The sequence below is a fragment of the Scyliorhinus canicula genome, chromosome 10, assembly GCF_902713615.1.
Source record: "Scyliorhinus canicula chromosome 10, sScyCan1.1, whole genome shotgun sequence".
NCBI lineage: Eukaryota > Metazoa > Chordata > Chondrichthyes > Carcharhiniformes > Scyliorhinidae > Scyliorhinus > Scyliorhinus canicula.
In genome coordinates this window covers 139786232-139813096 of record NC_052155.1, presented here as the reverse complement: position 1 = coordinate 139813096, position 26865 = coordinate 139786232, and the positions used below count along the sequence as shown (strand labels likewise).

The 26865-nt window shown below is 44.1% G+C and overlaps 1 protein-coding gene across 1 annotated transcript in view; it reads left to right on the top strand.

Annotated features, from left to right (window-relative positions):
- The window catches only part of taf2 (TAF2 RNA polymerase II, TATA box binding protein (TBP)-associated factor), a gene marked incomplete at its 5' end in the record, with an annotated part of 199598 nt that overhangs the window by 38680 nt on the left and 134053 nt on the right, over positions 1–26865 (top strand). The window contains 3 exon segments of the mRNA XM_038808478.1: positions 1146–1259; positions 10219–10318; positions 20864–20952. Of these exon segments, the coding sequence (XP_038664406.1) occupies positions 1146–1259; positions 10219–10318; positions 20864–20952 (303 nt within the window).

The window sequence follows — 26865 nt, the reverse complement described above, 5'->3', positions numbered from 1 at the left end:
ATTTCTCTGCCCAACTCTCAACTCCCAACTTCAGCTGATATCTGCAGCTGTTGTCACTGTAAGCAATCCGAAGGGTGAGCTATAGCCCCCTTCCTTTCCATTGATGCTGAGGTTAGATGTACTGTTGATATTGCTGAGATCAGTAAATTTAACACAAACTTGAATAGAATCAGAGGCCTTCATGGTAAAATGACTGAACTACAGCAATCACTTGATATCCTCAACAAGAACTTGGCTCCCTCAATGACTTGAATGTTAGTTAAGTCATATAATAATAATAATCTTTTTTTATTGTCACAAGTACGAAGTTACTGTGAAAAGCCCCTAGTCGTCCCATTCCGCGCCATATGATGTGATAGACACTGGCCTCTTATTGAATAACACATTGAGCCATGAAATGGACCTATTCGAGGCTCTTTCATGTGGGGGAAACCATTGTAAAGTTGAATTGGATACAAAATGCTATGAGCAATTTGAGGGGAGCATTACAATGCCTGGGAGAAGATTGTTTTGGTTTGTTTGGCTCCTTGGCAAGGGGATGATGTGTGGAGTAGAGAAAGCAGAAATAAGACGGGAAAATAACGATCAGTTAAATATAAGAGCAGAAAATGACATTAAAGTTCGACTGACCAATGACGTTACTGCATAAGGAAACCAAATAAGTACTGTTCATGACTGCATCATCTGTAACTTGCAAAATAACTGGTAATTGATCAGAATTCCCCTTCCAAATTCATAGTTTGTGATACACTGTTTCCAGATTTTGAGCTCCTTAAAGATATTTTGTGTTTATTACCAGTTCTTTTAGTTGTCAGTAGTCTTTTGTAGCTGAAAAGTCCAAATATGTTTGTTCTGAACTAAGATATAGTTGATGTATGGATATTTCAAAACATTGAATTTTCAAAGAACCAAACAACTGCCAATTATTATGTGATTATTGTACAGTGGGAGTTTAAATAATGACTGTGAAAGGGCTGGCAAGCTTCAAACTTCCAGTGATACCATCAGTTGATGAAATACAGAGTCAGCTTTGTTAACATTTGAACTGAATTTCTGTCACCTTTCAAACCACAATATTTGTTTTGACTAAATAAAATGTCTTGGTTGCCTGAAACCTTCGTCCTATTTTCTCATCTTTCATTCAGCACAAACCTACTGCACAGTGCCATGATTATAGATCAGACGCCACTTACCAGACGATGTTTAGCACAAGCCTTGGCTCAGCAGTTCTTTGGCTGTTTCATTTCCAGAATGTCTTGGTGAGTACATAAAATGGTGGGAGCCATGCACCTTCATAAATTTACCACATTGATAGTTTTGTATAGACTACTCCAGCATTATGAAAACTTCACAATGTTTGTCAAAAAAAATAATGAACACTCTGTCTGAAATTAATATCAGTGACAGCTTGATTTAGTTGATGATGCACTACCTCCAACAGAATGGGGCTCAAACCTTTTAGAAACTTAAGTGTATAATTTAGTTGATGCTTCAATGTAGTACCAAGGAAATGCTGCAATCTTGGAGGGAGACACATTAAATTGAGGCCCAATCTGCCTCTTCAAGTGGACCATTTAACACTTTTCAAAGAATGCCTGGGAGTTCTCCTGCTGCCCGAGAGCTACAATTCCCTTAGTTTGGCCAGAACAGTCTGGATTTTCCACGAAGCATCCCAGTGTCCCGAACGTTTTCTCCAGATTGTTCTCGTGTTCGGGTTTTCATCTTTGCTGAGGCCCATCCTCTTTTAACCCACCCACTTAAGGCATGTTTGCTAGTTTCCAGCTTCTGGCTGAATTGAAGGAATTCCTCACTATACTGCTTTGGGTCACTCGAGTTAAATGAGCGCATTACAACTCAGTAGGATTGTAAGTTTGCTTCTGAGGTTTTGAAGGCAAAAGGCTGTGAGATGGAAACCAGGAACTACTTCTACAGGTTAAGCCAACAAGCTGGGCTAGGCAGGCTCTATTCATGGGACTGGACTGTGCTGAATTATTGAACACACTGTCTCTATTAGAGAGTCTAAACTCTGTCTCCTGCAGTTCCCACTCACCACCACAATTTAAAAATAAAATATTCTTGCACAGATGCTAAAATATAACTATATACAAAAAATAAACTTTTCAGTAACCTGTGGAAAGCGAGTGTCATGCGGGGTCTGACTTGCTTTCTGAAGACTACTGAAAAAATATTTTTTTATATATAGTTTAAATATTTTAACACCTGTGCAAGATTGTTTTAATTTCAATCGTGGTGAGTGGGGTCTGCAGGCAAGAGTGCTCAGATTCTCTATTAGACATTGTTCAATGACTATTGCCTTGTGATTAAATTGCTTCTCCTAAGCTTTTATAGGAGATGAGCACAGAGTGGGGGGGGGGGGGGGGGTTGTTTCAATAAAAAGGAAGCTTTTAATGCCCATGGTTTTATACTGTTTTTTTGTGTGTCAGCGATTTGTAATCTGGCTACCTCTTTACACACAGATTAGCACTGCTACCTCACGGCGCCGAGGACCCAGGTGCAATCCTGCCCCCGGGTCACTGTCCGTGTGGAGTGTGCACATTCTCCCTGTGTCTGCGTGGGCCTCACCCCCCAATCCAAAGATTCACCACCCTCTGGCTGAAGAAATTCCTCCTCATCTCTGTTTTAAAGGAGATTGTGTCCTCTGCTTCTAGTTTTTCCTACAAGTGGAAACATCCTCTCCACATCCACTCTATCCAAGCTATGCAGTGTCCTGTAAGTTTCAATAAGATCCCCCCTCATCCTTCTAAACTCCCAACGAGTACAGACCCATAGTCCTCAACCGTTCCTCATACGACAAGCTGTTCATTCCAGGGATCATTCTTGTGAACCTCCTCTGGACCCTTTCCAAGGCCAGCACATTCTTCCTTTGATATGGGACCCAAAACTGCTCACAATACTCCAAATGGGGTCTGACCAGAGCCTTATACAGCCTCAGAAATACATCACTGATCTTGTATTCTAGCCCACTTGACATGAATGCTAACATTGCATTTGCTTTCCTAACTGCCGACTGAACCTGCACGTTAAACTTAAGAGAATAGTGAACAAGGACTCCCAAGTCCCTTTGTTCTTGTAATTTCCTACGCATCTTCCCATTTAGAAAATAGTCTATGCCTCCATTTCTCCTTCCAAAGGACTTCCTCACACTTTTCCACATTGTATTTCATCTGCTACTTCTTTGCCCACTCTCCTAGCCTGTCCAAGTCCTTCTGCAGCCCGCCTGCTTCCTCAATACTACCTGTCTCTCGACAGATCTTTGTATCGTCTGCAAACTTATCAACAGTGCCTTCAGTTCCTTCCTCCAGATCATTAATGTATACTCCCAAATAACCCCCCAAAACTCCTGCCATTGCTGTTCCACTGTCTTCCCTGCTAGGCTCCTTTTCCAATCAACTCTGGCCAGCTCCTCCCTCATGTCTTTGTAGTTCCCTTATTTAATTGTAATGCCGTTACATCTGATTGCAGCTTCTCCTTCTCAAACTGCAGGGCAAATTATATCATTGTGGTCACTGCTCCATAAGGGTTCCTTTACCTGAAGTTCCTTAATCAAGTCTGCCTCACTACACATCACCAAATCCAGAATTGCCTGTTCCCTTGTAGGCTCTGTCACAAGCTGCTCCAAAACAACATCCCTTGGACATTCCACAAATTCCTTTTCTTGGGATCCATTACCAACCTGATTTTCCCAGTCCACCTGTATATTAAAGTCCCCTGTGATTATTGTAATATTGCCCTTTTTACATGCCGTTTCTATCTCCTGATATAGTTTCTGCCCCACATCCTGACTACTGCTAGGGGGCCTGTACATAACTCCCATCAGGGTCTTTTTACCTTTACGATTCCTCAACTCTACCCACAGAGATTCTATGCCTTCTGATCCTATATCGCTCCTTGCTATCGATTTAACTTCATTCCTTACTAATAATGCAACTCTTCCCCCTCTGCCCTTTCAATCGGATACATTGAAAGGGTGTGTCCTTGGATACTTAGATCCCAGCTCTGATCCTCTTGCAGCCATGTTTCTGATGCCCACAACACCGTACCGGCCAATTTCAATGTGCGCAACAATCTCATTTACCTTGTTCCGTAAACTGCGCGCATTTAGGTACAACACCCTCAATCCTGCATTGGTCACCTCCCTTTTCGCACTTGTCACCTTTTTTGCTCTGCCTGAGGGTGATGTTGTTCTTTTATTTTGATTCTCTATTTCCCCTTCAGTTATTACATCTTCTAAGCTCACATTCTGGTTCCCACCCCCTTGCCAATCCTCCCGAGTGAATCTTGCAAACCTCCCAGCCAGGATATTGGTGCCCTTCTAGTTTCGATGCAATCTGTCCTTGTACATGTCCCACCTGCCCCGAAAGAGATCCCAATGGTCCAAAAAATCTGAAGCCCTCCCTCCTACACCACGAGTTTAGCCACGTGTTTAGATGCACTATCCTCCTATTTATAGCCTCACTGGCACGTGGCACAGGGAGTAATCCTGAAATTACAACCCTTGACGTCCTGCTTTTTAGCTTACTGCCTAACTTCCTGAACTCCTTCTGCAGGACCTCATCACTCTTCCTGCCTATGTCGTTAGTACCCATGTGTACTACGACCTCTGGCTGTTCACCCTCTCCCTTCAGGATGTCTTGTGTTGGTTCAGAGACATCCTTGACCCTGGCTCCAGGGAAGCAACATACGATCCTGGAGTCTCTTTCACTTCCACAGAAGCACCTCTCTGTGCCCTTTACTATAGAGTCCCATATAACTATCATTCTCCTGCACTTTGCCCGCCTCTTCTGAGCAACAAAGCCAGTTGTGGTGTCACTGTTCTGGCTGCATCTTGGGTGTGACCACGTCTCTATAACTCCTATCTATGACGCTTTCCGCCACCTGCAAGTTCCAGAATGCCCCCAAATGCTGCTCCAACTGAACCACGCATGCCCTTGGTTACACTTGCTGCAGAACGCTGGAAGCATCACAGATCTGCCACATCTCACAGTTGGAGCACTGCACCCCGCTGAGTGACATTTAAGCACTAGTTAATTAATTTAAAATAAATACTTGAATTATTGTCAGATTGAGTTACAATTAATTATATGGCCCTGACGCTAGATTTTTACTAGATTTTTTACCAAGGTGCAGGCAGACAGATGGGTGACCGCTAGAAAGGGCAGGCAGTCAGCGCAGGAGTTCCCATGTGGCTGTCCCCCTCTCTAACAGGTATATAGTTTTGGATACTGTTGGGGGGGGGGGGGGGGGGGGGGGGGTGGCCTATCAGGGGAAAACAACAGCAGCCAGAACAGTGGCACCACAACTGGCTCTGTTGCTCAGCAGAGGAGGACAAAGTGCAAGAGAGCGATAGTTATATGGGACTCTATAGTAAGGGGCACAGATAGGCGCTTCTGTGGACGTGAAAGAGACTATGTTGCCTCCCTTGAGCCACGGTCAAGGATGTAAAATGAAATACTAAATACTAATCTCTGCCCTCAGGTTTAGTTACTCCTCTACCTAGTTTATCGATAAGTTTTAATTGTTCTTTAAGTTTTACTGTTTTTTAAGTACCCCCCCCCAACACACACACACACACACACACACACACACAATTTGAAAAGGTATTTGTATCACTTACCTTCCCGGGATGCACTCTGGATCTCTCCCTGCAGATTAACAGTTACAAAGCCAGAAAAAGAAAACGAAACAAAAGGAAAAAAGCACTTCCTCCCACTCTGCACCGAATTACCACACTGCTCCAAATTACCAAGTTCCAATTCCCACTCTGGCTATCTCACTCTGGCTGAGTCGACTTCACCGTGCGCAAAGCTTACGGTCCTTGTTGTGGGGAGAAAAGTATGATATCTAAAGTCATTAATTACTTCAAAAGCTCAGTAATTGTGAAAGGCTCAATCCAGAGGGGAGACAGTACATTTTGTGTTCTTGTTTCTAGCATTGATGGATATTAATTTAATTTCATGACTTTTAAGGATCACTAATGATTCCCAGACAATCCAATCCCCAAATAGACGCACACTATGGCACCGAAGCGTGGCTACTCTCTGCGACCTCTCCCTAACAGATCCCCTTTTTACTCATCTTCCAACCTTTCTAATCTTTCCCGATAATGTATTATTTTCTTTAATTTCCTTTTCTTTTCATGTACTTAATGATCTGTTTGAGCTGCTTGCAGAAAAATACTTTTCACTGTACCTTGGTACATGTGACAATAAACAAAATCCAATCCAAATACAAAAGCAGTCAGTGAACTGGAAAAGAGGCAGAATAGAATCACAGACTTTGTGCTGGGATCTGTTATTACTGATAACAATTCACCAAAAGCTTCAATACTTATTCAAAATTATTGTCTCCCATCTTAATCTAAATAATCATAAAACTGATACAGCACAGAAGAGGCCATTTAGCTTATTGCATCTTTGCTGATTCTTTAGAGAGCTGTGCAATTATATTCTACTGTGCACTTCCCACCTTTCTCTCCAATTAATTATTTAATTCCCACTTGAAAGTTGTTATTGAATCTGCAGTTATCAATTTTTGATACTGAATTCCACAAAATAACAGATCCTTGTGTGTGTTTTTCCTCCTTGTGTCACTTTTGATTCTTTTGCCATAACCGTTATTCTGTGTCTGGATTATCGAACCCCCCAACCATGACCACCACTGGACACAGTTTCTCCTTAGTTACTCCATCAAAACTCTTCATTAATTTGAACATATTTATTAAACGTTACAAAAAGGAGAACAGTGCCGATGACTAAAATCTTCAATCCCTGTATTATTCTAGTAAATCTCTTCTGCAGCTTCACCACAGCCAAATCACGCATCTTAAGGTATGGGGCCCATAGTTCAACCCAACAAAGGAGACCATTCTCAGCACCAACTGAGTCCGAACTAGTGGACAAAATGGTCTTTTCTAGTCTTGTACGTTCCTATGACTAAGCCAAAATTCCTTCCTAAACCAGCACAATCAAAAAAATTAACTGGCATTGATGAATTTAGATGGGCTAAATTGCTTTCCCCATCTGTAACAATAATTTTCATCACCGTGACCCCTGGTGGATGGATGCATCCGCTGAAGACATAGTGAGTCTACATATACATGATCAAAACATTCAGCTCGATCCCTTCAATGCCTCTGTGTTGTCAGACCACCCCCTCAAAAGACCCAAAATTGTTTATTTTATTGTTAGAACCCACCTGTGAAAATAAATGATGCTTTTAAATGGAGATTATCTTGCCATTTTGCATTTGCACAGTAAAGCTACGGTGGAATAGAAGATTCTGGGATCTTGTGATAAACAAAACCTTGATTCACTATTTTAAAGAAACCATAGGCAGGAATGTTATTGAACTAGAATTCTGTGATGTGTAACTGCTGCGTTAATTGAGTGTCTTAATGGGATAGCCAACTTTGGTTGGAGATAGTCTGAGATGTTATCACATGATCTTCAACGGTCTCTCCCTAGACTTCTGCCATTGTTTGCCCAATATGTTAGTTATCATTTCTCCCCAAAGCTTTTCAGTCTGTCCAGGTTTTAACTTTTGTTAATCTGGTCATGCTACCTAGAGACTGATAACTTTTAAAAAAAAGATTTAAATTTCCTAGGGACCGACACAAAGAGTTACATGGCAAAATTGCATGTTTTAAGACTTTGACTGAAACAAACTAAAGTTATCATTACTTGGTGGCAATTAATACACTAAATTACAGAAAAGGGAAATTTTGCAATTGAGAGAGGCACTAATTTCAAGTTCCTTAATTAAATATTAAGATTAAGATTTGAATTCACAACATTTGAAAGTGGTAATAAGCAAGTATTCCAAATAATGTGCTAAATTCTTGGTGACTTTATTTTTTTTAATAAATTTAGAGTACCCAATTATTTTTTCCAATTAAGGGGCAATTTAGCGTGGCCGATCCACCTATCCTGCACATCTTTGGGTTGTGGGGGTGAAATCCACGCAGACACGGGGAGAATGTGCAAACTCCTCACGGACAGTGACCCAGGGCCGGGATTCGAACCTGGGTCCTCAGCGCCGTAGGCAGCAATGCTAACCACTGTGCCACCGTGCTGCCCCTTGGTGACTTTATTTCGTACTTTAAGAATGGACTCTTTGTTCTGAATGCAACCTCTTTTTTTTTCAAAATAAAGACAAAAAATGGTGGAAATATTTGGTCAGGCAGCGCCTATGGCTAGATGAACAGTGGTAATATTTTGGATTGATAGCGTGAAGGTTCTCATTGAAGGTCATTGACATGAAACGTTATCTAATGCTCTTTCCACAGATGCTGCCTGACATCCTGAGTAATTCCAGCATTTCCTGTTTTTATTTCAGAGTTCCAGCATTCACAATATTTTCATTTTGCCTAATTTTTAAAAACTTACGCTGGGTGTATCCATAGAGGAATTGGAGAATGCAACAGGGAAATATTTAGTATATTCTGCAGGCAGAAATGATTTAAAGTTTAAAAACTGTGTAAATCAAATAATGCCTGATTCACTTCAGTTGTTCATGCAATAGGTGTGAGAATTAAAACATGTTTTATTTTTGACAGATTATTGCAAATGCTTTCAAAATTCTATTACTTTTCATCTCTCGCATAAGTATTTTCTTTAAAGTTGCTGTAACTGGGATTAAATATTTAGACATGCACAAAGTTATGTGACACGCACAAAGTGTTGCCCTTATCCAACGATGGCTGCATAATCACTTCCTAGCAACAAGCAGTAGTGCTACAGAGCCATGTGAGAGTGACTCTCATGATTTGCCCTGCAGTTATTCCCTGTAGGAATGCCATGTCTCCACTTTTCACCTTACAGCAGTGATTAAATTAAGGACTTAATTTGTGACACTGAAGATCATGTTTGCATCCTATCACCTGATGGTATGCATGTTCAGTTTGATATGTTACATGGCTGTCATCCCGTGCAAGTACTAAATGTCATACATTGCTGTGCATTGAGCGGTGTCCAGAACCAGCCAGACGAGTAATGATTTCACAATTAAATAGAATTGCTTGGGAGCAAACCTGTTCATATCAGTTTGGTGCTTTTCCAGTTTCACAAAATAACATTGTGAATCATCATTCTGATGTTAAGAAATCACACCCATCTAATAGGAGAAATATTTTTGTTATGGACTATGAGAAAAGCATATTGGATACATTACCCCTTTGCATTTCCCTTTTATTAACAATAATTAGAACGGATTCTCTAATGGCAATGTGCTTGATCACCAGTATTGATAGTCATTTTAAAGAACATTTTGAAGGATGATATGTTCAATCAATTATTGAATAATCCCCCGATTATTTATAATTGAATGTTTGCATGGAGGAATAGGAGAAGAGTTTTCCAGTGAGCATATGCCTAATTACAGATGCTGTAACCCAGGAAACATCACTGTTTGAAAACTGCAAAGGAAATTGGTTACTCAATGAGTTGATTGAAATGCAACAAAGACTGTTTGTGATAAAGTGTGTGTTTTTATTAAGGATAAAAGTGACATGGGGAAATAATTTACAGATTTTACACAAGTAGCCAGTCTCATCTTGGAATCATTTATACTACTTGAAAGACCAATTGAAATCAACTATGAGACCAAATTAGTTTATTTTAAAACAAAAGTTCTATTTTAATTTCTTATGACATCGCCTGGAATTCAAAAATATCTATAATATATCTGGTTAAATTGCCACCGTAATTGTTTCTTTATTATTGTATGTTGTGCAGAAGCTGCACAGAGGGTTACCTTTCATGGCTTTCTGTCCAAAGATGTGCGGGTTAGGTGGATTGGCCATGCTAAATTGCCCGTAGTGTCCTAATAGTAAGGTTGTTGGGTTACGGGTATAGGGTGGATACGTGGGTTTGAGTAGGGCGATCATGGCTCGGCACAGCATTGAGGGCCGAAGGGCTTGTTCTGTGCTGTACTGTTCTATGTTCTATGTTCTATGGCTCTACTTTGATCACTCTCTGCATTTAGTGCATTAGTAAACACCCTTGGTGATGATTTTCTTCTCCCAAAATGTATTACGTTCTTATGTGTTCAGTTGCAAAATTCCCTTTCTTTCCAGCACATCTGAAGATATGGGGAGGGGGTAGGGCAAACAGTGCTTTTGGAAAAAAGGTGTATTTTGTCGCACTGATTTTGAATTTCATTATTCTTTTGAGTACCACTTTTCCAACTTTCCTTCTGCAGGTCAGATGAATGGGTGTTGAAAGGGATCTCTGGATACATTTATGGCCTATGGATGAAAAAAACCTTTGGTGTTAATGAATACAGACACTGGATCAAAGAGGTACCAATGCTGATAATTCGATTGAAGGGAGGTTACTATAAAATAGTACCAAGTAAATATCGCCATTACTGTCAGCCAGTGAGCTAGGATTCTGGTGATACTTGTGGCAGATCTTGCGATAAAGTCATTTTTTAAGTAAACCAAAGCAATGTGGTTGACTCTTGACTGACGTTTGAAATGACTTTGCAAGCTACTCGGTTCACTTACAGTTAGAGACTGGCAACAAATGCTGGCCTTTCAAGCAATGCCTGTAGCGATACATAGAAGATAGGAGCAGGAGGATGCCTATTGACCCTTCGAGCCTGCTCCGCCATTCATCACGATCATGGCTGATCGTCCAACTCAATAGCCTAATCCTGCTTTCTCCCCATAGCCTTTGATTCCATTCTCCCCAAGTGCTACATCCAAGGGCAGCACGGTGGCCTAGTGGTTAGCACAACCGCCTCACGGCGCTGAGGTCCCAGGTTCGATCCCGGCTCTGGGTCACTGTCCGTGTGGAGTTTGCACATTCTCCCCGTGTCTGCGTGGGTTTCGCCCCCACAACCCAAAAATGTGCAGAGTAGGTGGATTGGCCACGCTAAATTGCCCCTTAATAGAAAAAATAATTGGGTAATCTAAATTTATAAAAAAAAAGTGCTACATCCAGCCGCCTCTTGAATCTATTCAAAGTTTTAGCATCAACTACTGTTGTCTTTTACCCTTTTTGTGAATCACAAGCTGATTCTTATATTGACCAAAAGACCACACAACCAGTATGTTAGCTCAAAAACAGAGTTTATTAGTAACACAAGACTTGTATCTCTATGCAACTATACACACGGCTCCGTACTAAACTGCACCTAACGACTAAGATGACCGTTACCTAACTTCGAGTCATCGGCACTGTGCGAGATAAGGCCTTTATCCGGGTCCACGTAGTCGGTTGGAAGTTGTTGGGTTCGTCTCAGCTGGGTTCGTCCTTCAGGATGGTCGCGGGTCCTTGAACTTCGTTGTTCTGCTACAGTTGGTCGTGCACAGGCCAGTCCCAAAAGAGACCGATCTCTAGTGCACAGGGCTTTTTATCCTTTGTCTCTTTCGCGCCCTTTTGGGTGGTTTTTACTCCAGGTCCAATGGATCGACAGGGTTTCTATCACCCTCATCGATCTTAGCCAATTAGAGGGCGGATACCTCGATGGCTGTGCGGGTCCGAGCTATCATTGTCCCAGGCACGTAGACCTTTCCAAATAAGGGGGGGAGCGCGGTTAGTCTGCTGTCATTGATGGTCCTTAATGCAAATGTTATTGTTTTGGGGAAAATGGTAATTGATTCTCAATGGATGCAAGTTTCAGCCAAGTCTGGTTTCTTTGCACAATATACAGAGGCTGTGTACCTGTCTGGGTCCCAAATTGACCACAATTCCCATGGTCCTTTGCAGGTGGTCATTTTACATGGCTACACTACTTCCTGTGGTAATGAATTCCACAGGCTCACCACTCTTTATGTGAAGAAATGTCTCCTTCTCCATGTCCGAAATGGTTTACCCTGAATCGTCAGGCTGTGACCCCTGGTTCTGGACACACACAGCATTGGTAACATCTTCCCTGCATCTAAGAGAATACTTAAAAACAAAATCCCAATCTCTGTCAGAGCCAGATCTTCAAGTGTCGCTATATGCAGCAATCTTAATCAGTCACCCACTCACTCACCACACGCACAACCCATTCAATCATTTCCACAAGCAAACACCCTCTTGGTCACTCACTCCCCACAAATACTCACTGGTTCCCCATCACGCACTCTTTCAGTCACCATCTCCTCCATTGCCTGCCAAGACCTCCCCTCCCTGGTCTTGCCACACCTTTCTCCGGGATCCAGCACCACACCTCTCTCCCCGGGATCCGGCCCTGCCACAATTTGGCCTCCTAAGGTCCTGCCCTGCTGTACCTTTTCTTTTCTCGCACACCAGCCTTCAGCATGCTGTCTGTTGCTCCGTCAAGCATAGACTATTCTCTCCCTCATTTGCTGCTGATGTGATCACTAGTCAGCCTATCAGCAGAAAACAGGCAAAAGAAACTGTCACTGATTGCAGGTGCAGCTCCAAGCAGAATCTTACATTGAAACTCAGTTAGAATTTTGAAAACTCCCTCCTGGTGCGATGTAGAGGGACTTTGCGGGCCGTGCCTTGGACAAGCTTGTTGTAGTTGTTGTACACTGCTGCCACTGTGCACCACTGCATGTGTGCGGAGTCTGCACGTTCTCCCCGTGTCTGCGTGGGTTTCCTCCGGGTGCTCCGGTTTCCTCCCACAGTCCAAAGACGTGCCGGTTAGGTGGATTGGCCATGATAAATTGCCCTTAGTGACCAAAAGAAAAACAGTTAGGAGGGGTTATTGGGTTACGGGGATAGGGTGGAAGTGAGGGCTTAATGGGTCGATGTAGACTCGATGGGCCGAATGGCCTCTTGCACTGTATGTTCTATGTTTAGTGGTGGAAGGACTGAATGTTTAGGAAGGACCCATCCACTTGCCACCTCTGTCCATGTATGGGAAGGACCCACCTACTTGCCACCTCCGTCCATGTATGGGGAGGACCCACCCACTTGCCACCTCCGCCATGCCCCTCCCAGCCCATTTATGGTGAACAAGGGCTCAGGAGAGACAAACTGCGTGGGTGAAAAGTGTGCGAGAGGTGCTGTGAGTGGGGAAAGTCGGGCAGAGAAGTGGCAAGTGGAAGAGATATGGAAAGACGTGACCAGTGGGCCACAGGAAAGACGAGTGCTGACATTGCTTCGGGCTCCAGGATCTGACCTGCGTGAAGTTTGGCTCTTTACCGACTTAATCAGGCTTGGCTCGTGTCCGTTAATTTCGTTTAGTGGTGGCATTCTTTGATTGTGGGCGAGAGTGGAAGCAAATCTCATTTAACCATCAGGATGTGTACAGCTGTAATGATTATGCACACTGCATTTGATGGACTGTTCCAGGGCCATACAGGCACGTAGCTTGGAGGGGGCACTGCTTGCAATCCTCTGAGTGAAGAAGTTACTCCTCATCTCAGTCCTAAATGTCTGAACCCTTACCCTGAGATTGACAACCTTAATTCTAGACTGTCCAGCCTGGGGAAATGGTGTCTCAGCATATACCCGAGTCCTCTCGGAAGTTTATAGATTTAAATGAGATCGTCTTTCATTCTTGTATACTCCAGCAAATAGAAGTCCATTCTACTTGATCTCCCTTTATAGAGCAGCCTTTTCATCACAGGAATTAATTTAGTCAACCTTTGTTGCTGCCTCCCTAACAGCACTTTGGGTGTGCCTACTCCACATGAACTGCAGCAGTTCAGGAAGACTGGTTACCACCACATTCTCAAGGACATATAAGGATGGGCAATAATGCTGGCCTTGTCACCAAAGCTCAAATCCTATGAAAGAATAAATAAAGATAAATCTCAAGCAAGTATAGCTGTGCTTCGACAAGAAGACCAACACTGTACGCAGTGTCCCAGTGTAGTTTTTTGATTTCTGAAGTAGATAAAATAGCATGTCGTGTGTACCAAAATTACTTTCTTAAAAATAAACTGGATAAGGGTGCTTTAGTGTACAAAGTAAGAAGTCTTACAACACCAGGTTAAAGTCCAACATGTTTGTTTCAAACACTAGCTTTCGGAACACTGCAACTTCCTTAGTATACAAATGTATAGGTTGAATTCTGGAATTGCAAGTGCTGAATAAATCTGAGTGATATGTTGCAAAGTGGAATAAACTTGTCATCTATTAATTTTATTAGACTGCATGAAGGATTTAATTTCAGTACGTTTTCAAAACACAAAATGACACATATTTCCGCACAATCTCCGGGCAGCACAGTAGCATTGTGGATAGCACAATTGCTTCATAGCTCCAGGGTCCCAGGTTCGATTCCCGGCTTGGGTCACTGTGTGGAGTCTGCACGTTCCCCCCGTGTGTGCGTGGGTTTCCTCCGGGTGCTCTGGTTTCCTTCCACAGTCCAAAGATGTGCAGGTTAGGTGGATTGGCCATGATCAATTGCCCGTAGTGTCCAAAATTGCCCTTAGTGTTGGGTGGGGTTACTTTGTTATGGGGATAGGGTGGGAGGTGTTGACCTTGGGTAGGGTGCCCTTTCCAAGAGCCGGTGCAGACTCGATGGGCCGAATGGCCTCCTTCTGCACTGTAAATGCTATGAAATCTGCTTTCTGATAACGAGGTTCTTAGTATTCCCCTTAAATTGTTGTCAGTTTGCCAGTGAGTAAATTATTGGATTCTTTGAGGATTTAACTAAAACCATCACTAAATTTATAAGTTGATTTTTCCAGTGGTGCAGTAATTCTCCTCCACATTCTCCTCCTTTTTCACATTTTCTCCCAAATTTACACCCACCAACAATAATCAGTAACAAATGCAATGTCAATCCACATATCAACAACAACAATCCCATCGTCTCAACAACAACAATCCCATCGTCCCACCAAACCCCCAAACAGCAGCCCGCATATTAACATAAATAAATAATAAAAAAGGAATCACCAATAGTCACAATTAACACATTCCCCCTCCCTCCAGGTTTGATGTAATCCAATTCTCGAAAGTGCATAATGCATAATGCCCATGAATTGTAGAACCTCTCCATCATAGAGCATGACGTGCAGAGGGAGCCCATTCGGCCCATCGAGTCTGCACCACTTAAGCCCTCACTTCCACCCTATCCCCGTAACTCAGTAACCCCTCCTAACCATTTTGGTCACTAAGGGCAATTTATCATGGCCAATCCACCTAACCTGCACCTCTTTGGACTATGGGAGGATACCGGAGCACCCCGAGGAAACCCACGCACACACGGGGAGAATGTGCAGACTCCGCACAGACAGTGACCCAGAAGCCACAGTGCTATCCACTTGTGCTACCGTGCGCACGTTTGTTTTTGTCCACCCTCCCCCTCAGTTCAAATTTGACTGTCTCAAGAGTCAAGAATTCCAACAGGTCCACCCGCCACGCCAGGGCACAGGGTGGAGAGGTTGATCTCCATCCCAGCAGGATCTGCCTTTGGGCGATCAATGAGGCAAAGGCGACAATATCTGCCTCCACACCCGTTTCCAACCCCAGCTGGTCCAACACCCCGAATATGGCCTCCTGAGGGCCCGGGCCCAGTCTCACGTGCACCGCTTTAGAGATTACCCTAAAAACCTCCTTCCAGTAATCCTCCAGCTTTGGACAGGACCAAAACATATAAACGTGGTTTGTGGACTCCCTGAGTATTTCCCCGGGGCCTTCGGGAGCAGCGCTGTTGCGAGTGCCTTCAATCCCGACCCACTACACAAACTCTCCTCCATTCTGACCCACTGGGAGTCAACCCCTCTGACCCAATTCCTTAACTTCTTCACATTCGCCGCCCAGTAATCATACATTCAGTTCGGAAGACCCAAACCCCCTCCCTTCCTTCCTCTCTGCAGCAACACCTTTCTAATTCTGGCCACTTTCCCTCCCCATATTTCATAGATTTCATAGAATTTACAGTGCAAAAGGAGGCCATTCGGCCCATCGAGTCTGCACCGGCTCTTGGAATGAGCACCCTACCCAAGCCCATACCTCCACCCTATCCCTATAACCCAGTAACCCCACCTAACACTAAGGGCAATTTGGACCCTGAGGGCAATTTAGCCTGGCCAATCCACCTAACCTGCACATATTTGGGCTGTGGGAGGAAAGCGGAGCACCCGGAGGAAACCCACGCACACACGGGGAGAACGTGCAGACTCCACACAGACAGTGACCCAAGCCGGGAATCGAACCTGGGACCCTGGAGCTGTGAAGCATTTGTGCTAACCACTATGCTACTGTGCTGCCCAATGGACAGTACGAGGGCTTATCGTTATCAGAAAGCAGATTTCATAGAATTTACAGTGCAGAAGGAGGCCATTCGGCCCATCGAGTCTGCACCGGCTCTTGGAAAGGGCACCCTACCCAAAGTCAACACCTCCCACCCTATCCCCATAACCCAGTAACCCCACCCAACACTAAGGGCAATTTTGGACACTACGGGCAATTGATCATGGCCAATCCACCTAACCTGCACATCTTTGGACTGTGGAAGGAAACCGGAGCACCCGGAGGAAACCCACGCACACACGGGGAGAACGTGCAGACTCCACACAGTGACCCAATATGAACGAGGTAATCATCCTTTCAATCTTTCTGGAAAAAAAATGCCTTTGGCAGGAAAATCGGTAGGCATTGGAAAATAAACCGAAATCGTGGCAACACATTAATTTTAACTGTCTGTACGCGATCTGCTAGTGACAGAGGGAGACCATACCACCTTGCCAGATCAGCTTTTCGCCCTCCCCACCAAGGTAGAAATGTTGTACCTACAGAGCCCCCCCCCAATCTTGAGCAACCTGCACCCCCAGGTATCAAAAGTGAGTCCCTGCCCTACGGAATGGCAGCCCCCTCCCACCCCCATTCTACCTGGTCAAACGCTTTCTCGGCATCCAATGCCACAACCACCTCTGAAACCTCCAAAGGTCCACCCAGTGACGGGACCAGCGAACGCAGCCGTGACCTGTCCAACCGTGGCTCCTGCACCAAGTTCCAGTGAGTTTGTGTGAGTCCAAGTCGGGGATGGCCCACACACCTTCTTCGCGAATTTCACATTGTCCTAATTGGCACTTACCAGCGCCACAAGCTGGAATCGAACCTGGGACCCTGGAGCTGTGAATCCATTGTGCTATCTACAATGCTACTGTGCTGCCCACCTCACCTCCGTTCACTAGCCAACTTCAATTAGCTCGTGCGGGTGCCCTACTTCCGAAGGTGGTCCGTCCCGGCCAGTCCCAGAACAAGGAACACAATCTAACCCATACAATTCAATAAAATAACATAACCGTCGCAACAAAAAAATGCCAATCAACCCAAACAAAAACTTAAACTCCATAACAATGTGAAGTCAAGTAAGTTACAATATAGGTCAATGAAAAGAAAGTTATAATGTTTATACATTTTCCAGCTCCCCAATCACAGTCCACGATCTCTCTTCCAGCTCCACTCCTCACTTCTGTCCCAAGCCTTCTGCCTTCATGAACGCCTCAGCCACCTCCATCGTTTCGAAATAAAAATCTTTGGTGTTGTACATCACCCTCCGCTTTTCCGGGTATACCGTACCAAATCGCACACCCTTGTTGTACAATGTTGCTTTCACTTGGCCAAACGACACTCATCTCTTCGCCATCTCCACTGTCAAGTCCTGGTAAATCCAAACTCTAGCACAAGCCCACCTCACTTCCTGCTTCTGCTTCGCCCACCTTCTCCTTCACGTGGTATTTATGGAAACAGATAATTACTACTCTTGGCTGCTCATTTATTTTGAGTTTTGACCGATGAGCTCGGTCCAGTTCATACTGGGAGGGGTCTTCACCCTCCCCCATCAACTCCGCCAGCATCTTGGCGAAGTACTCTGTTGGCCTCGAGCCCTCTGCCACTTCGGGCAAGCCCACAATTCTCATATTGTGCCGCCTCGAGCGGTTCGCCAATTCCTCAAGCTTTGCTCGGAGCCCTCTGTTGACCTGCACCCACCCTCCGCAGCTCGTCCCCCATCAAGCTGAGCTGGTTGCTGTGCTGTGACATGGCCTCCTCCACTTCTTTCATCTTTTCACCTTGTTCTCTCACCTTGGCCGATGTCTTTTATCACAGCTACCTACACCGGGGCGATTGCCTCCTCCACCAGTGATTTCAGTGTGACTGCCAATTCCTTCCTCAACGCCTCCATGTGCCTCGCAAACTGCTTCTCCAGATCCACAGCTATCACCTCGATCATCTTTTCCACCGTAAACAGTGCGGCCCCACCACGCGTTTCGACAACCGCCACCTTGTCAGCTTTTTTGCTGATCCTCTCATTCGACGGCGAACTCGCATTTCCCCCCTTCAATCCTAAAATAAATAAATACATAATAAATAAAAAATAAAAAAATCTCGTCAGACTTCTCAAAAATCAATTTTTAGCGGGAGCCACTCGATGTGCTCTACTCCCTCTCTACATTCCGCGTCCTGGGTTCGGGCTAGCCGCCTCTACTGCCTCACCTCATGTAAAGCTCCGCCATCGACGCTCACTTTGGGTTCGATGCCTCTGTCGTACACTCCAGCGGGGCACCTCTCCGGCTTCAAACCGGTCCCACCTGGCGCCCGTCCCTCAGGCCCCAAAGGCCAAAGAAATCTGGGGTCGAAAAAACAATGGGGAAACCTCCCGAAAATGCCCAAAATAGAGTGGGCTGGCGGGAGCCTCTTCTTGACACGGCTGATCAGCTCGTAAGCCATTTCACAAATTATTACAGGAATAACTAATGTTTAAAATATTTTGCATCTGTTCTATGGAGGGCAGTTGTTCTCACCTGTACTACCATTGCATTTTCTTGACTTTATTAACCTAAAAATGAGGTTATATATTGAAAATGACTGAAAATTATGATCCTTTGTTAATATTACGATAATTTTTGGGATGTTTTATTATAGTCCCTTGAGTGTTGCTGTGCCACGCCTTTTCAGCATGAGAATTCATGTTAGAGATCTATTACCACTGCATTTCTAGCCCTCTTTTAAAAAATCTATCCGTGCCATGTTCATTACCTCAATAATAAACTTTTCAATAAACTTGTGGCTGAAATCAAACAATTAGAATCAAGTAAGTTGTTAATGAGTCTGCATCCTGACAGTGGTTGGCAGATAAGGTTTGAAAGTCCAATATGCCACATCACTCTGCCCCATAAATACTCCATGTTCCTGGGTTTTATTGCAGTTGTGCCATGGATGGTTAACGAGCCATAATTCAAAATCATATTCAATAATTAAGAAATTTCCATCATTACTATTTTGTTGAAAATTATATTGAAGTTCCATCCATGTTTGCAAAAGATTTTTATGTGAATAGTAAATCATAAATTTTCCTTTCTAGTTATAACTCAGTAGGCAGGAGACTTAACACGCTAAGCAAGTGTATTATTTTTTTAACTTATGAATTGGGATACAAATCTCTTTCCGTTGTAAGAATTAAAGAAATAGCTTGCACTTTTGAAGCATCTGTCTTATCCTCATGAAAGTGCTTTGCAGCCTACTAAGTTCTTTTACAATGTGGTCGTTGTTGTAATTTTGGAAAACACTGAAGCTGATTTGTGGAGTTCTACATTAAATGAGTTTTGACAAAGAGTCATCCAGACACGAAACATTAGCTCCCATCTCTCCACAGATGCTGTCAGACCTGCTGAGATTGTCCAGTACTTTCTGTTTTTGCTGCAATAAATGAGCCTGGGAGAAGTCTGAAACCATTAATCTGTAGCATGTACTGAACAAATCCACAAGATTATCAATATTATGATGATGGTTGCCCACAAAATTGGGTTTATATTTTATTGTTCAATATAAATTATAGATTCTAAAAAGAAAATGGAACAAGTCTTTATTTCAAAGCAACTCTGGAATGAGGAGTAAGGAGTCATTGCACAACAACCATCTTTGTTTGAGAGGGCCCTACATTTTTAAAACCACAACAATAAGCAACAATTTGCATTTAAGTAAAGGCTTTGATGTAATGAAAAACACCAAGGTGCTTCATATGTGTGTTAGCAAACACTGTTAGCTGCGTAAGGAGATGATGGAAGAGATGATCAAAAACTTGGTCAAAGACGAGAAAAATAGCAGCATGGTAGCATAGTGGTTAGCACAATTGCTTCACAGCTCCAGGGTCCCAGGTTCAATTCCCGGCTTGGGTCACTGTCTGTGCGGAGTCTGCATGTTCTCCCCGTGTGTGCGTGAGTTTCCTCCGGGTGCTCCGGTTTCCTCCCACAGTTCAAAGATGTGCAGATTAGATGGATTGGCCATAATAAACTGCCCTTAGTGTCCAAAATTGCCCTTTGTGTTGGGTGGGATTACTAGGTTATGGGGATAGGGTGGAGGTGTGGGTTTGGATAGGGTGCTCTTTCCAAGAGCCGGTGCAGACTCGATGGGCCAAATGGCCTCCTTCAGCACTGCAAATTCTATGAAATGTTCTATCTCTGACATTCTGCTTCTATGAGTGGTTTTAGGGAGTATTTTAATGGAGGTTGTGGGTGGAGAGACTTAGGAAATTCCAAATCTCAGGCTCCCAAGCAGCTGAGGGCATGGCAGCCAATGGTGGGTGACTAAAATGTGGTATATGCAAGAGGTCAGAATTGGAGAGCATGAGATTTTGGATGGTGTTCAAAGAAATTAGTTCGAGGAAGGGATGAGGCCATCAGCAGATCTGAGAGCAAGAATGGGAATTTCAAAGTTGAGATGTTGTCGAGCAAGGAATCATTGTAAGCTGGCAAGCACAGGACTGATAGGACTTCAGTTTTAATTCGGCGTGGACAGCAGAATTTTGGATGAAATCAAGTTTATAGAGGGTGGACTAAGAGAGGACGGCCAAGTGAGCATTGGAATAGTCAGGTCTGAAGGTAACAACGTCATGGTTAAGGGGTTGAGCACACACAGCTGATAGTTTAAATATATTATTTAAATATTGAAAAATGTAATAAATATATGTTTGTATTTTGTAGGAGCTGGACAAAATAGTGGATTATGAATTGAGAACTGGTGGAGTTTTGCTACATCCCACATTCATTACAGGAGTGAAAGAGAAAGAAACGTTAGTGATTTCTTATTTGTAACTTGCTTGTTTTTTAAGTTTGTTTTCTCTCCTTGAATATGGCTATACCTGTTGGGAGATGTTCACAGTTGCTGACTATTCCCTGGACTGAATAAATAATTGACTGTTATGTTCAGAGATCCAGGCAAAACCGACTCTTGCCATATGTAGATTTCTGTGAAATGTTTGTGATATTTGTAGTTTCTCTGGTGTTTTGTCAGTTACTATTGATTGCTGTGGTTGAAAATGCCCGATTGTGTTGCTGGTTGTTCATTTTAGTTTAACATTTTTGAGAGCATTTCAAAAAAAGCTATTCACCCACCCAGCTATCAAATTATTGTGATCTTAAATACACACTTAATTAATGACCATGATTTTATCATGACAACAGCAACTTGTATTTATGTAGCATCTTTAACCGTAAAAATCAAAGCACTTCATGTGAACATTGTAAATCAAGAGTTGACACCAAGCCGCATTAGGTGATATTAGAGCAGATGGCCAAACAACATCATAGAGGTAGGTTTTAAGGAATGTCTTAAAGAAGGAAAAATAAGTTTAGGCAGAGAATTCCAGAGTTTAGGGACCAGGCAGTTGTAAGAATGACCATGAACAGTTTAAATTGGGATGCTCAAGAAACCAGAATTCGATGAATCTCAGAATCTTTGGCTTCCTTCTGGACTGTATTCAGCCCATCAAGTCAGCATTGGCTCTCTGAAAGAACACTCTACCTCACCACTTCCCTGCCATTTCCCCATAACCTTGCATATTCTTTCTTTTAGATGACAAGCCAATTACCTCCACCACCCTTGTTCCAGACTCCAACCTCCCTCTCGGTGAAACCTAATTTCCTCACATCACTTTTAATTCATTTGCCAATTATTTTGAATCTGTGCCCTCTATTCTTTTTTTAAAATTCTTTTTATTGGCTTTTTGTGCCCTCTATTCTTAATGCTCTCTGAGTGGAAACAGTTTCTCACTTTTTACCTTGTCCATACTCCTCAAGTCTCCTCCCAGTCTTCTTTTCTCCAAGGAAAACAGTGCCAACTTTCCAATCTATCCTCATAGCAACATTTCTTTATCCCTGGAATCATTCTTGTGAATCTACTCTGTACTCTCTCCAATGTCTTCACATCGTTCCTGAAATGTCATGATGTGGAGATGCCGGTGTTGGACTGGGGTGAGCACAGTAAGAAGTCTTACAACACCAGGTTTAAGTCCAACAGGTTTGTTTCAAATCACTAACTTTCAGAGCAGTGCTCTGTCCTGGCTTGAGACAATTCACACCTCTTTAACCTGGGGATTACCCCTCTCTTTGGATATGTAAAGACTCGCATTCTAAGTTTTGTCTTGCATCTTTGACTTTGTCTATATATATGTTTCTGGAACCTTCCTCTTCATTCACCTGAGGATGGAGCAGTGCTCCGAAAGCTAGTGATTTGAAACAAACCTGTTGGACTTTAAACTGGTGTTGTAAGATTTCTTACTGTTCCTGAAATGTGACATCCAGAATTGGCACAGTGCTATATATGAGGCTTCAGAGTGTCTTATACAAGTTCAACATGTCTTCCTTACTCTTGCACTCAATGTCCTGGTTAATGAAGTCTGAGATACTATGGGTGGGATTCTCCTTCGGCTGTCGCCGAAATCTGGAAAGGCAATTGGGCGGAGAATCGTTTTTCATGCCGAAATCGTGGCAGGCGCCAGGTTCAAGTAAAATCTTAATTGTCCGGTGCCTCGACAGCCGCACCAATGCGTTCCTCTCCACACATACAGTAAATGCCGTTTGCATTTCATTAGTGGGCCTGACCTGGTATTCTCTGGAGCCTCCCCGATTCTCCGCCTCCACTGGGACGAATTCCCAATGGCGAGGTTGACTTGCGCTATTTAAAAATCGAGAAACAGGTGCCTTGGCTGATGAGGGTGAGAGAGGAGGGAGGACGTGGAGAGGCGCAACCATGGGTGGCCGGTGCTGATATTGGCAGGCTGGCTGCGGGGGAACATAGAACATTACAGCGCAGTACAGGCCCTTCGGCCCTCAATGTTGTTCCGACTGTGAAACCAATCTAAAGCCCATCTACACTATTCCATTATCATCCATATGTTTATCCAATGACCATTTAAATGCCCTTAATGTTGGTGAGTCCACTACTGTTGCAGGCAGGAGATTCCACGCCCTTACTACTCTCTGAGTAAAGAACCTACCTCTGACATCTGTCCTATATCTATCTCCCCTCAATTTAAAACTATGTCCCCTCGTGCTAGGCTTCACCATCCAAGGAAAAAGACTCACTGTCCACCTATCTAATCCTCTGATCATCTTGTATGCCTCTATTAAGTCACCTCTTAACCTTCTCCCTAACGAAAAAAGCCTCAAGTCCCTCCGCCTTTCCTCATATAGCATCCATACCAAGCAACATCCTGGTAAATCTCCTCTGCACCCTTTCCAATGCTTCCACATCCTTCCTATAATGCGGCGACCAGAACTGCACGCAATACTCTAAATGTGGCCGCACCAGAGTTTTGTACAGCTACAACATGACCTCATGGCTCCGAAACTCAATCCCTCTACCAATATAAGCTAACACACCGTATGCCTTCTTAAGAACCCTATCAACCTGGGTGGCAACTTTCAGGGATCTATGTACATGGACACTCAGATCTCTCTGCTCATCCACACTACAGTAGTCCCCCGTTATACCGCGCTCCGCGATATACGGCGGGGGGGCTTATGGACCCCAACTGTCAGCTTCCCTCTCCGGATCAAAGTGAGCCGGCCGCTGAAATTGACACTGCCGGCTGCTCTCTCCCTCCAATCAGCCGGCAGTGTCAATTTCAGCGGCTGGCTCACTTTGATCCGGAGAGGGAAGCTGCTCTCTCACTGAAACAATCAGCCGGCCGCTGAAATTGACACTGCCGGCTGATTGGAGGGAGAGAGCAGCCGGCCGCTGAAATTGACACTGCCGGCTGATTGGAGGGAGAGAGCAGCTGGCAGTGTCAACTTCAGCGGCCGGCTGATTGTTTCAGTGAGAGAGCAGCTTCCCTCTCCGGATCAAAGTGAGCCGGCCGCTGAAATTGACACTGCCGGCTGCTCTCTCCCTCCAATCAGCCGGCAGTGTCAATTTCAGCGGCCGGCTCACTATGAACCAGAGAGGGAAGCTGCTCTCTCACTGAAACAATCAGCCGGGCGCTGAAATTGACACTGCCGGCTGCTCTCTCCCTCCAATCCAACTTTTAAGTTGTTAAAAATGCAGCAGTGCTGGTTTTAATTAGATCCACGATGGGGGTTTTAAATTTATTTAAAAATCTATGCATGCGCTTCCCATTGTGAGTCTACGGGGGTCTGACCTCTCCCCCCCCGCCCCCCGTAGACTCACAATGGGAAGCGCATGCATAGATTTTTAAATAAATTTAAAACCCCCATCGTGGATATCCACGGCTCGGATGCAACGCGGGTGGCTGTCTTGGACCCCAACACCCGCGTTATAAAGGGGGACTACTGTACCAAGAATCTTACCATTAGCCCAGTACTCTGTCTTCCTGTTACTCCTTCCAAAATGAATCACCTCACACTTTTCTGCATTAAACTCCATTTGCCACTTCTCAGCCCAGCTTTGCAGCTTATCTATGTCCCTCTGTACCCGGCAACATCATTCCGCACTGTCCACAACTCCACCGACTTTAGTGTCATCTGCAAATTTACTTCTACGTCCTCCTCCAGGTCATTTATAAAAATAACAACAAGCAGTGACCCCAAAACAGATCCTTGTGGTACACCACTAGTAACTGAACTCCAGGCTGAACATTTCCCATCAACCACCACCCTCTGACTTCTTTTTGGTCACCTTCTCAAAGAACTCAATAAGGTTTGTGAGGCACGACCTACCCTCCACAAAACCGTGTTGACTATCCCTAATCATATTATTCCTTTCTAGATGATTATAAATCCTATCTCTTAATCCTTTCCAAGACTTTGCTCACAACAGAAGTAAGGCTCACTGGTCTATAGTTACTGGGGTTGTCTCTACTCCCCTTCTTGAACAAGGGGACAACATTTGCTATCCTCCAGTTTTGCACTATTCCTGTAGACAATGACGACATAAAGATCAAAGCCAAAGGCTCTGCAATCTCCTCCCTAGCTTCCCAGAGAATCGTAGGTTAAAAACCATCCGGCCCAGGGGATTTAACTATTTTCACACTTTCTAGAATTGCTAACACCTGTGTATGAACCACAAGCCCTTCTAGTCTAGTAGCCTGTATCTCAGTATTCTCCGCGACAACATTGTCTTTTTCCTGTGTGAATAATGCCGAAAAATATTTATTTAATGCCTCTTCTATCTCCCTGGACTCAACGCGCAACTTCCCACTACTGTCCTTGACTGGCTCCACTCTTACTCTAGTTATTCTTTTACTCCTGACATGCCTATGGAAAGCTTTCGGGTTTTCCTTGATCCTACCTGCCAAGGACTTCTCATGTCCCCTCCTGGCTCTTCTTAGCTCTCTCTTTAGGTACTTCCTGGCTAACTTGTAACTCTCGAGCACCCCAACTGAACCTTCATGTCACATCTTTACATAAGCCTCCTTCCTCTTGACAAGTGATTCAACTACTTTAGTAAACCACGGTTCCCTCGCTCAACCACTTCCTCCCTGCCTGGCAGGTACATACTTATCAAGGACACTCAGTAGCTGTTCCTTGAACGAGCTCCACATTTCAATTGTGCCCAGCCCCTGCAGTTTCCCTCCCCAACCTATGCATCCTAAGTCATGCCTCATCGCATCATAATTGCCTTTCCCCCAGCTATAACTCTTGCCCTGCAGTATATACCTATCCCTTTCCATCGCTAAAGTAAACGTAACTGAATTGTGGTCACTATCACCAAAGTGCTCACCTACCTCCAAATCTAGCATCTGTCCTGGTTCATTACCCAGTACCAAATCCAATGTGGCCTCGCCTCTTGTTGGCCTATCTACATACTGTGTCAGGAAACCCTCCTGCACACATTGGACAAAAACGGACCCATCTAAAGTACTCGATCTATAGCGTTTCCAGTTGATATTTGGAAAGTTAAAAGTCCCCCATAACAACTACCCTGTTACTTTCGCTCCTGTCCAGAATTATCTTTGCAATCCTTTCCTCGACATCTCTGGAACTTTTCGGAGGCCTATAGAAAACTCCCAATAGGGTGACCTCTCCTTTCCTGTTACTAACCTCAACCCATACTACCTCAGTCGACGAGTCCTCATCAAACGTATTTTCTGCCATCGTAATACTGGCCTTGACTAACAATGTGCATCTCCCCCTCGTTTACCACCTTCCCTGAGCTTACTGAAACATCCAAACCCTGGAACCTGCAACAACCATTCCTGTCCCTGCTCTATCCATGTCTCCGGAATGGCCACAACATCGAAGTCTCAGATACCAACCCATGCTGCAAGTTCACCCACCTTATTCCGGATGCTCCTGGCTTTGAAGTAGACACACTTCAAACCACCTTCCTGCCTGCCGGTACACTCCTGCAACCTTGAAACCTTACTCGCTGAGAGGTGGCAAATGGAGTTTAATGTGGAGAAGTGTGAGGTGATTCACTTTGGAAAGAATAACAGGAATGCGGAATATTTGGCTAATGGTAAAATTCTTGGTAGTGTGGATGAGCAGAGGGATCTCGGTGTCCATGTACATAGATCCCTGAAAGTTGCCACCCAGGTTGATAGGGTTGTGAAGAAGGCCTATGGTGTGTTGGCCTTTATTGGTAGAGGGATTGAGTTCCGGAGCCATGAGGTCATGTTGCAGTTGTACAAAACTCTAGTACGGCCGCATTTGGAGTATTGCGTACAGTTCTAGTCGCCTCAGTATAGGAAGGACGTGGAAGCTTTGGAACGGGTGCAGAGGAGATTTACCAGGATGTTGCCTGG